This window comes from Megalopta genalis, unplaced genomic scaffold, assembly GCF_051020955.1.
Source record: "Megalopta genalis isolate 19385.01 unplaced genomic scaffold, iyMegGena1_principal scaffold0026, whole genome shotgun sequence".
Taxonomy (NCBI): Eukaryota; Metazoa; Arthropoda; class Insecta; order Hymenoptera; family Halictidae; genus Megalopta; species Megalopta genalis.
Window position 1 is genome coordinate 1,484,444 of NW_027476096.1, and position 13,051 is coordinate 1,497,494.

The 13,051-nt window shown below is 32.0% G+C and overlaps 1 protein-coding gene across 2 annotated transcripts; it reads right to left on the bottom strand.

The window, feature by feature from the left end:
* Positions 1-714: 714 nt before the first annotated feature.
* On the bottom strand, positions 715-3,878 carry LOC117221838 (uncharacterized). Of its 2 annotated transcripts, XM_076527530.1 has the most exons (3): positions 3,656-3,878; positions 1,763-3,571; positions 715-1,675 (listed from the first exon to the last, which is right to left on the bottom strand). In XM_076527530.1, the coding sequence occupies exons 1-2, from the start codon at positions 3,728-3,730 to the stop codon at positions 2,270-2,272; spliced, it is 1,377 nt and encodes a 458-aa protein (XP_076383645.1). In that variant the 5' UTR covers positions 3,731-3,878; the 3' UTR covers positions 715-1,675; positions 1,763-2,269. The 2 variants fall into 2 exon arrangements, with proteins under 2 accessions (XP_076383645.1, XP_076383644.1); XM_076527529.1 differs by having other exon boundaries at positions 1,763-3,877.
* Positions 3,879-13,051: the final 9,173 nt, after the last annotated feature.

The window sequence follows — 13,051 nt, forward strand, 5'->3', positions numbered from 1 at the left end:
TGATACCAGTACTGGCGATTTAATATTGATCGATTTGATTTTAGACAGCTATCAAGCGAGCAATTGGTCAAATATTGATCTGGCAGCAAATATTTTATTTACTTGCTTCCTTCTTTTCTTACTTACTAAATGACATGAAAGTAAAATTTTTAAATACGGATTACCTAAAGAGTATAACTCGTCCATTGTATCCATCGTGAAGCATAATATAATATGTACTAGCTTTGTCGTATGTTCATCTTTATATATATTTAACTCACAGTCATATTTTACAAAAACAAATGCTTCGAGTTCGTCAAAAAACGCATTTATTAGGATAAGTATGCGATTTTTCAATGAAGACGAACTTTGGCAGAGAAAATAAGACCTTTTACGCCAATAAATTGAGAACTTGAACTGTACCTATTATTCTTTATCTTGAATATTTATTTTTCTTAAGATATTGAATCTCTAAAAGCACACAAATTTCATTAAAAAGCGTAATGTAATGCATATATTACTGCTGTTATGTATCTATTACTGCGAGCCAAATACTGCGGACACTCCAATTACTGCGTGTCAAATACTGTGGACGTTCCGATTACTGCATGTCAAATACTGTAGACTAAATATTATTGCATGTAGAATAGTGCAAGTGAATAATACAATAATTTAATCTACCTCCCGTATTACTCAGTAAAAATATATCAGGTAGGTATAATACGTAAAAATACATTATATAACAATACAAAAATATATTTATATTTATTTTCATTCATATATTATTATATACAATAGGTACTTCTTATCATTTTTTACATAAAAATATATATTTGGCAACAGTTATCTTTTAATAATTTAAATAAAATTATTTTAATTAATTGTTTCTTACAATGCTGCTTGCCTGTTCTGAAAATATACAATTTCTGTATTTATTTCTTCTTGCTCCTTTATTTTAATATCACATTTGCTATAATTTTATTTTTTTTATCCAATTCTACAATTTTTTCTTTTGAAGTCTTTCAATCTCCTTGACGATCTTCATCTGTTCTCAAAAATTTTGCTTTCTTATATCTTATTCTTGTTTGCTCCCTTATAACTCGCTGTTCTATCCGTTTCAGAAGTTATTCCTGCTTCTGAATTTTTAATTTTTCTTTGTTTTTTCAATGCTATCTCTTTGACTTTCCTATTTTTTTCTACCTCTTTTATTTGAATTATTCGTTGGGCTCCAGATTCGCTGGCCTCCAGATATAATGAGAGGGGGTTTTATTTTAGACTTTGTATGTTTTATGTTTTTAAAAGGTTGTTATTAAGCCAAAATAAAAAATCTTTTACAGATTTTACTGATATTTCAGAAGTATTTGCAATATTCTGAAAAATTTATTTTTTATAACTGGTCATTAAGATGTCAGTACTCGGAATGCTTCCACCTCCTAACTACCGTCACAGCGCCTCGCTCCCCGCGTTGCTTTCACAGACGCGCAGCCCATGGAAGCAACGCGGGGAACGAAGCGCTGCGATAGTAGTTAGGAGGCGGAGCCCAATGTTGCGTTCCGAGCACTGACTTATGTATTCTGATTCATTATCATTACATCCGATTCATTATCAAGACTTATTTTTTTTATGCTTTTAGACTTTTAGACATAGAACTGTTAGACTTTTCTTCTAGGAGTATTGCATTAAAGTCTTCTGTAACCTGCACATGATTGAAAAATTAATTGCATCCTAATTTTTATGCTATTAGGCTAATACTAATTAAAATAGTTTTGTAATCAATACTTACATCGTCTATATTGCAAGATTCATCTATAGCTACAGTATTATTATCTTCGTTTCTAGTAACATCTTTCAGAGGTTCTTCAGTGGTTGTTACTAATAAGTGCTTAATCTGAATCTTTACCATTAAATTGATGATGTGTGGATAACAAACTGTTACAGCTTATTACATCTTCACTTAGAATATTCTCATTAATATCTAATTTCATAATAATTGATTATTCACGTCCAATTGCATTATCTATATACTTTGATACCAAAGTCATCTAAACTAGTGATCTTCTTTTATGTTAAAATTGCAATTGCAATTATCAAAGAATAAATTAGTATGCAGTATCCAACTACTAAAAATATAATACCAGACTGATTTAAAAAATTTTAGTATAATTTTTGATAGGCATACTGGTATTTTCGAAGTTGTCTTTAAAGTACACTTTTATTGTTAATATTTACATTTTCAGAAACAGTTGCATCATCAAACTCTATCAGCTCATTAACCAACTGTGAATCAGTATCAACCACTTTTATTTTTATCTGGATGTGATAATTTGTACCAGATTTCAAAAAGGCTTTCATCTCTTGGCATCCCCTTCCAAATAGTACTGGTATTTAATCTAAATGATTGCAACTGGTGTATAGTTAATAGGCTTTCTAACACTTTTAAAGAATTTATATTATTGTGCACACTTTCAGATCCATTTTCTGGCGTATGAGATGAACAATTTATTTCCATCCGAGTAAAAAGCTTACTAAAATCTATGGCTTCAACGTCAAAAGGGTATAGTCCACATTTTTTAAATCCATTTTGCATAATGGTTTTAATATTAATGCAATTGAGAGTCTTGTTTAACAGTGGAGCAAATAGATATTTACGTATACCAATGCTTAAAGAATCTTTGCAATGTAATTTATACGTTTTTTGCCACTGTGCTTTTAATATTTTAGACAAATCTATTTTTAGAGGTTGCAATAGATTTGTAGTATTTGGATGTAATGCAATAAGTACAATTTCATTCTCTGAACAAAATTTGCTCAAATGTAATGTCATATGAGACAAATTACTATTAATGTATAAAATTATTGGACGCTTTATTCTTTTTTCAGTCAACCAAGGTTCAAAAACATTTGTAATGAATTCATAAAAGTTTTTAGCATGTATGCAGCCACTGTCTGAAAATCCAAATGCAAAATTGGAGGGAGTCATTTCTGCAGCATTATTTGGCAAAGATTTTTCATTAAAGAGAACAAAGGTTGGAGCAAGATCACCAGCAGCATTACTTGTAACCAAAACAGTGATGTTTTCTTTCTCATTATTATTGACAATGTTGTAAACATTTTTGCATTCTTTCGGTGCATTCAAAATAGGAGGTTTAGGACTTAAAGCCAGACCTATTTCATCACTACTGAAGATTCTGTTAGCTTCTATTGATAATAGATTTTGTTCTCTCAAATAGTTTGAAACATTTTGAAACCAGTTTCGTAAACTGTGCTCGGATACCTTAGCTCTATTTAAGGAAACATTTTCTGTCATTATTACTGCGATTTCCTCATGCCTCTTTAAAAATGAGTCGTACCAACTTCTTCCAGGTTTATTATCCCTAAACTGATTTTTCTTTTTCATGTTTTGGCATATCATTTGCACACTGTCAATTAATTGAGATCTTATTACTGGAAAACCTCTTTTAGAACATTCCAGGATCCAATCGACGAGATCTTTTTCTTCTTTTGTATTCAGAACAGTTGCAGGTCCAGGTTTTTTGTCGGCATAAAGTCCTAATTTCTTCGCCCTTAAGGTCGACTCTGGAATATTATATTTCTGAGATATTTGTGCAATAGAGCTTCCTCCATGAATTTCTTGCAAGGCTAGCGCCACGTTTTCCTTAGGGTAGCATAACCTTACATTTTTCCTTTTCTTTATTTCGTTTGATATTTTTTGTTCTCTTCCCTTTGTCTTCTTCCTTTGTACTTTTCCCATTTTCTTTTAAATATACGCACACAGCTACAGTTCCCAAGATCAAGATATTCTCACTATAGCACTTTACAAATTAGGTATAAGTACTCTACAATCAAGCGTGTTCGCATCGGCCCATCGAGAACTGCAGCGTACAGGTTAAGGTACACAGTTCAGTAAAGCACCGCAGTAATGTACACACGTACAAAAAACTAGCGCCAAATACTTTGTTAGTAAATAATTAAGGATAGATGATAATGACAGTGCGTATCGATTTTTTATCAAAGTAATGATTACTTTATCTAAAAATAACGCTAAAATGAGTAGTTTATTATTAATTATCAAAATATAAATGCTTTTCGAATCAGCATTCACAGCTGTCATTACGAGTATTTCATAAGATTTGACGTTTTCATAAGCTTCCGAATATCAAAAGTCAATAAATGAATTAAAACTGCGATTGCTGTTACTTGCATGTCATAAATTATCAATATTAAACATATAAAAAATTATGAGATCCATTTTTAGAAGATTACACATTATAAAATGTTAGATTTTATTACTTTTATAAAATACCGCAGAGAGAGAGAGAGAGAGTATTTGGGGCGACCGCAGTAATACCTATACTTACCTTATGATGAGCGATTCTAATGTGATCGTTAGAATGCTAGTTTGTACGAATACCGTAACTCACAGCATAATTCGGTTTCTTTCGAACTATTCGATTTCTTCCGAATCGTTCGATTTTTTTCGAGCTATTCGAATTTTTCCGAACCGTTCGATCTTTTCTGAGACCTCTAATTACAAGATTACTATATACTATGCAGGGTGAGTTTCATAACATGACGACATCAGATAATATTTGTTGTACAAAAAAATGTTTCAGGTAGAAGTTGTATGGCATATGATCAGGGGGATATTATATAGTGTTGTGATCAGTTTTATGTTATTTTGCTTTTTTATCAAGATATGAAGGTCACCTTCAATTTTTTGTAGATGACCTTCTGGGTGAAGGTGAACTGTTAATATTTCTTTTCAAAGTCGGCTAAAGCGTCGAATTCTACATAAAAAAGTATTACATAAACTGGTATCTAAGATACATAGTTACTGAGATATTAGCGAAAGTAGGAAGGAGAGAGTATGCTGTAGTTGAATGCATTTGCAACAAAGCATGATTCAGTAAGAGACAAATTTCATAAGATTGCCATAAGTAGACATTTCGAGAGCATCCCCACTCATTTATCTTAGTATACTAATCATTGAATTCAAACCATATTCGGACAGTACGAAAAGTACGAACGGTTAGTAAACAACGTTATTCTCAGTCACATTTTGGAAATGATCACATTCAGTGAGATCGGGCCGACTAATCCGTTTGAATCAAATTAACATCGCAGATTCCGCGAGTTCGGCTAACGAGCAGTAACACTTAGATAACTACAGATTCAACTTAAATATCAATTACAACGGATTTGATTCTTGTAATATACAATTTTAGTCAAAACGTAAATTGAATAAAAGTTTATTTTAACGCATCATTCAGATTCAGCAATTTTGAATTTATCGTTTTCCGAACGATGCAATCTTATCCAGGGATCTTAACCGCCACTCAACCCTAAGAATAACCCGGTTAACCAAGGCGGGTTACAGTAACCCACAGTAATCCGCGGGATAGTGGCTTCCAAGTCGTCCAGAGAGCGGGTAACATAATCCAATCAATAACCCGGCTACTACAGGTAGATTAGTATTATTAGGCAAATATAAGAGCCGTTTATTTTGAAAGTGGCATAAGTCACTTTGTTTTTAAGTTGATATATTTAAGGGTTTGCGTTTTAACACGTTTAAAAATATGGATGCTAACTTTCGAGAAGATTTACTTGTATTTGTTATCTCAGGATACTGATATTTTTCTCAGTATAAATAATTTCGTATAAACATTAAAAAATCACCACTTTTCATTACGGTAAAGTGACTTATGCCACTTTCAAAATAAACCGGGTTCGGTTCTGTGTAATCTGTAAGAGCGACAGTTAGTAACCCGATTAATCCGTTCTTGAAATCGGTTGCAGTTATGGAATAAAACTACGAGAAGAATTGTTGAGTTTACTAATCTTTTTTACTTTGATTAGATAAATGTTGCCATCGAATTGTATTGAAATATTCTACAAATGTGCCGTCCATCGACGTGTTGAAACGTGTTATATTCTAAATTGCAACTGTTTTAGAAGGAAATTTTCTTGTGTTTTATTGCTGTCGACAGTCTTGTCTTGTTCAGTTGCAGAAGAAGCACGCTTTATATTCTTCAGTCGCCAGATTGTGTAACTAGTTGATACGATTAATAATTTCATTTTACAATCTTTTTTGTTTTGTTATATAATATTATGTACAGTGGAATATCCTGTTCGTCATTACTTCTCATTTAATATGAATGAAGATAAATCTGATAAGATTAACAGAAAGTTATTTTTAATTTGTAAAGTTCAAGCCATCATTCTATCAAATCGACGTGCGTTACAAAAAGTAACACGTTTCAGTTTTTTTATGAAGATTGCGAATTAGACTTTATACATAAGAACAGTAGTACATTTCAATTTTTGCATCGAATGGTAGCATTTTTTTGTATGTAGCGACGAAGTCTAACATTGTGCTTTTCGATGCGAAAACTGGTACATGTTTGCCGCGTAAACTGGCCCGGATCATTATTAGCTGTGAAAAATAACATGTTTCATTCCTTGCTGTGAAAAATAGCTTGTTTTATTCTTTGCCGCAAAGAATGTTGCATTAAATAAATTAATATAATAGGTTGCTTACAATTATAATATCGTAAACATCAAACAATAAATTGTTTGAACTAAAGTAATTTTAAAAAATGGATGCGATTATAAACAGATATGAACAAATTCTCTAATGAATAATATTCTGATAAAATTTTATATATATATATATATATATATATATATTCTCTTAGGATGCATTAACCCGTTATAAGAGCGAATTAACCGGGTTAACGAAACTTCTACGCATTGGTTAACTCGGTTACGTAGATTACTCTAGAAATCTGAGAGCGGTACCGTGTTCGGGTTAGGATCCCTGATATTATGTCCCACTTGGGTTTTTTGTATCAACATTATGATGCTACTCCTGGTAACAATTTTCCAACCACACGCAATGATATGAAATTAACAGTAAATATCAAATTGTATTTTATGTAATAGAGTAGAGATAAAACACATGCTATCGTCAAATTTATTTAGTATAATACGAAAACACATGAAATAATTATGACATTTGTTTAGTAAACACTAAAAACGTAACGGATAATTGTTTGGAAACAATTTAGTCACGGCCAGCAATTTAGTATCGTGGCGTTGAATTTAGTAACATATATGTGAACATTTATTGCAAATCTGGCCACCGCGAAAGTGGCGCAGATATGTTTCCTCGCCAGATCTGGCATACACAAGAAATTTAGTACCCACCCCCCGACGGAACACCTACGAGGGGTCCGAACGTGGGTAAACCAACGCCTTCTCTTATCGGTCATTAGGCCGGGTACGGAAGACCCAGTCTTAACTCCGCGTCCGTGTAAGGAGTTTTGTGGTTTGCTTTGCCCCCAAAGTGCCACACGACAGCAATTGTACAGCGTGTCAGGCTAGGGGGCAATATATGTGAACATTAGTATTTACAACAATCTAGTCAAGTTGCACTAATCTGGACAATTCTTTATATACTAAACAATTTTTAATAGTAGGAGGAATTCGCCTATTACCTGACAGCACCATATACCGGACAGTAATTATAATCATAAGGTCGGAAACTTTTGTAAAACAATGACACCGCGAAAATTAAGGTGAGAATAAAACAAACAACAGAAAAGATCGGTACATGTCAAAAAAGTGAATTTATTGTTGCGTTCAACTGCAAGTAAGTATATCACAAATCAGCCATCAGCCCCCCCCCTCCCCCCGGGATTGATATCAAATCGATCCAATACCCGCAAATTCTGATACCGAATCGAATAGTATCAAAGACGTAGATATCAAAAGTATCGATATCTGTTTGATACTTTACAAAAGTATTGATACCTGTTCGATACTTTACAACGGTACTGATATTCGTTCGAGACAATTTATGAGAATTTCAATATCTGTTTCATATCTTTCGAAATGTCCAATATCCATTTGAAAATTCACTGAAACATTTATATTTCTCAGATATTAAAAATTATTAAAATAATGATAGCAATAATATTAAACTAAAGTTCTCATTTTCATCTTTAAACTATACAAATAATTCAGATTACAATTTGTATCGAATTAGAATTGCTTAACTATCAATAAGTTATTGTTTTAATAACTTTTAATATCAAATAAATATTGATGTTTTAATGAAATATCAAATAGAAATTGAAACATCTTGAAAGATGTGAAACGGATATTTTTTTTTCTGAAATTCTCATAGAAGTCTCAAACGGATATCGATACTTTTGTAAGGTATCAAACAAGTATCGATACTTCCTATTGAGTACTTTGGTATCGAATTGATTGAATATCATCAACGGTAACAGTATCGGACCGATTACGTACTACCCATGAGACAAATCTGGCTCTTTCCCACTTTTGCGGCTCTCCGTGGCTCGTCCCGACTACGTATCTTCAACGTCCCTCACACTCACGCGAGAAACACACTCGCGAGAAACGATATGACATTGTTTCTTCTGTGCTCCACACGGGGCTGCTCATGCGTGTGTAGTGATGTGCATGGAGTAACAGTAGTGGAGCTTGTAGCTCGCAGTCGAAATGACTCGTTCATGCTTCACGTAAATTATAGAGAAATATATAGGGTGTCCCTGAAAGGAAACCTGAAAGCGGCCACCCGGTGATTTCTTATGAAAAAACATGAAAAATATATACAATATCTTTTTTTGTTTGGAACTTAGTTTCTGAGAAAATCGAGTTTGAATATTTAAACATGAGTTTTCTATTTTTTAAGCAATTTTTTAAGCATTCTAAGCAAAAACAAAAATAAGAAAAAAGCATTCTAGTTATGGTCTAGCAGACTAGTCTCTCTATCATCCGAAAAAATTCGAGTCGTTTAGTCTAATCCTAAAAAAGTTATTGCATTTTAAAAGTTGTTCGTACATTAATGGTAATACAGTGACTGCGAGCGGTGACCCGCTGTGTAATCCAGAGCGTCTTTCTGGCCTTTTATTAGCAAGTTTCACATTAAGTATCTCAAAAACTATAAATCGACTGTATAAGCAATTCCCAACTTCGTGCAATCAATGCAGCGACGATTGCAAGCTGTAATTCAAGCGAAAGGTAATCCTACGAAGTATTAATAGTCTTTAAATTCGTATTATTATTAAGTGTACGAAGACTTTTGTGGCCCGATATTTGTACCATATAATAAATATACTGTATTTGCTTAAAGAGAAAAGGTTCGTTTTTATTTATTCCTATATACAGTTTTGAAGACTGTTGTGAAGAAACTGTTTTGTAAAGAAATGTTCTTTAAGTGTAAACATATTTAACGTAAACATATTCCAAAAGAACGTTAAATAAAATTGAATTGAACAAATTTTGTTCTGGTGTACGAACACTTTTGTGGGCATCTGTACTTGCTACATATAATGAATAGGTATGTATGGTCTAATGCATGTCGTGTTTGGTATCATTTTAATTGGAAAAATCTGACCAATATATTTAAACAATTCTCATGTATAAAAAATTAGAAATAAAAAAGTTAAGCCATCGTTTTTATTCTAGCATTACGATGTATTCATAGTAATGTATAGTCTGCCTTTCCAAGTAGTTTCGTTCGACCCGAGTTTCTTTCTCTCGTTCTCTCTTTCTCTCTCTCTCTCTCTCTCTCTCTCTCCCCCTCTCTCTCTCTCTCATGAGGTTTTGGCAAATATAAAGGGGAGCTGTTAAGCTCGAAGTACCACAACTTCGATTTTGGGACTGATTCTTTACAATTCGGGTCCGGCGACAGTTGAACAGAAATCGCTGTATAACCTAAATTTCTACATACAGTGCCTCGCATTAATATTCAGACACGATATTGTTAGAAGAATGATTGCTCCTTTTTATTGTTTATGATAGTATTATTGAATCAATTGTTTTCTCATATAATAAAGTACTTCTTAAAGTAAGTAGAACCATCAATTTTGTTTATTTATTGCACATGTTCTTTTGTATAATAAGCGATAAACAAGATTGTGACAAAATTTAATGTCGCAAAAATATTCGGACAGTGAATTAATTACATTAATTTTATATAAAATGAAAATCTTTTTAATCATGTTATCATAATATTTAACAATTGTCCAATTGATCCCATAAATTTTCAATAAGATTTAAATCAGACAGTTGAGGAGGAGGATGCAGTACTTTTGGACAATTCTATAACAAATATCCCTGTACAATTTTTGCTTTGTGTTTGGGCTCATTGCCCTGATAAAACTTAAAACTGTACGTATACCCATATTTATAGCATTTGTAATTAAATTTCTTTTTAAATGTCCAAATACTTCATTTTGTTCATAATACAATCGATAAAAACTAGTTCACCTATACCTACAGACGAGAGATATGACCCCACACTATTACACTCCTACCACCGTGTTTCACTGTCGGTCTTCAATTTGAAATGTTCAATTCTGTATTTACTTTACGCCACACCATTTTTTGACTGTCGGATCCGTAAAGATTAAATTTGCTTTCATCCAAAAATATTACATCATTCCACCACCAGTTGTCTTTGTAAAAATATTTCACTGTCCGAATATCTTTGCGACGTTAAATTTTGTCACAATCTTGTTTATCGCAATAATTCTTCTAACAATATCGTGTCCGAATATTAATGCGAGTCACCGTATTTAATCTTGTACGAGGATAAGCGCTATAGCCAAACAATTGTAATCTTTAATATTTAGCTGGTACTGTGTTCTTCTTTACACGTTGGAGATAAGATTAGAAGAAAAATAAATATACACAATTAAAAATAACGTAGAATGATTGGTAACTTTCTGTAGTTGGTGATATATAATGCAGGTGTTATAAATGGGGATGCCATAAGGTATCTATTACTCTCGTTCATCCTTTACTGTATCCCACGAAACTAGATCTTAAGTATTGCGCCTGTAATATTCTTCTGCAATTATAATATTTTCTGTTTCTTCTGTGTCACGTGCTCAAGTGTTTCACGCTGCAAGCCTTCAGATGTAAATTTGTTTGAATTAACGTAAAATTTCTGTTGTCATTGTATAACAGAATTTCTAATGAAAACTTACATTTCGGCTTGCAATAATATATAATATTTTATTGTTGTGAAAGTCGATTTTGATACACATGTACATTCATTTTGCAACTTATTTTTCTTAACACCATACGTGTATTGAATGACAAGTTCTGATGCAGACAGTCAATAGTGGCAGCACCTGAAGATTCGCAATTGGTGTGTCATAAAGATTCTGAGTAAGTTCGGTTTCATATCCACAATAAACAGAGTATTAATTTTTTTTAAATTACATTTCTCGTTACAGTAACAAATACAATCTAATACAAGCAACGGTATTCTAACAGTGAACGGATGCAAAATGATTGCACGCTTTATCGTGCAACAATAACCACGTCATTTTTAAATAAATTGTTATTTAAATATGATAAAATTTTGTTTTTGTTGTTTCGAGTTATTCATCTAACGCTATCTAGTACAAACTTGAAAATTTCGAGATGTTGTGAAAAAGTAGCAGAAGCTTTAATAATCAGGGAGAAACTATAATATTGTATATTTGACTATATTGACTGACGTTTTGTCGGATATCTCTCTTGCTGCCTTTAGTCTAATGAATAACTATCATTATTTCCAATGCTGTTAGTTAAAAATAAAAATAATGTCGATCTATTAGAAATAATAACAATTTAAAATAATTAATTCTTTGACAAAAGAAATAATCCTTTAAATAATGTACAATGAAAAGATCCGATTTAAAAAATTGCTTTAAGCAAAAATCTTCTTCTAAAGATATAAACCAAATAAGATTTTTTATATTAAAAAATCTGTACAACTATTTGCTCTTAGGAAAATTCTTTCCGCAAGTAGTTAATTTTTAAAAGATTTTTGTCTATGTTCATCTAATATTGTTGGGAAAGAAAATAATCATTCCACTGACGTGGGAGATAGAAGAGGAGTGTTAGTCTTCAGAAAATTGTTTCTTAATATCGAGCAATCATTTTATATAGTTAAACCGGTACTTTTATCTTGCAGGAATGTCAATGAGGATATCAATAAAAACCAGATTCAGAGAATTTCGCAATTATCTCAATTGATTATTTCAAATAATTGTAAATTAAAATAACATATTTAAAATAATATTTAAAAAATAGAATTTTCAGTAACTTTATTTTAAATGTGCCCAAGTTTGTACCGAACACATTATTTCAACGGTATATTATTATATAAGCAAATTCCTTACCAATTAAGGCAAAGCAAACAACATGTACATATATGTACGCATACATAAATTCCTAAAGCATTATGGTCGCGATATTTCGACGACTAATAACTTCATATCGACGAGAATTTTACTAATTGCTATTGTCAATAAATTTGACAGTGATTCATGTATCAACTCTGTCCGAAAAAATAATACTTTCTGTTATTATACATAATACGGATCATGCGAAAACTTGTGTGTACCGCAGTTTAGAGAATATTGACGGGAGATAGTAAATGCATTGCAACTGCAATATGCTACAAGACTGCAAGATAGTGATTCTGATAATAATATGCATCAACAACAAAGTCTTCGATTTCTATACTGAGTTGCATTGTAGTTCGTTTGTAGAACACACAAATATTTCTTGAATTATCTCCGAATTATCAGGTACGAATACATATTCAGTGTCCCATAAAAGTGTTCATACACCTTTGAAAACGTGATAACTAATAGATAATAACATTATTACTTATAAAGTCGATTTTTAATATTTTGTAGAATAAACTCTCTGTTTAATTACCCCTACCAATATTTTCGGCAATGACCCAATCAATGATTTAATGCAATTTGTAGTGTTACCGGCCTGCGTGACCAAAGATTTGGAAGATTTGACGTTGACAAGGAAATGTGTAGGTTCCTTGCTTACTCCCCAAGCTTTCGGTTCATATCAGATATTACTATATTCGTTTTGACATGATAAATATAAATGAATACAAATACAAAAATGTAATTGTCATATCTAGCGTAAATGAATAATTTTCGTGTGTGTGTGATATTGTTTAATAACTACTGGTACTACTACTATTAGGAGTTGAGAATATCTCACAAATAGTGATCGCATA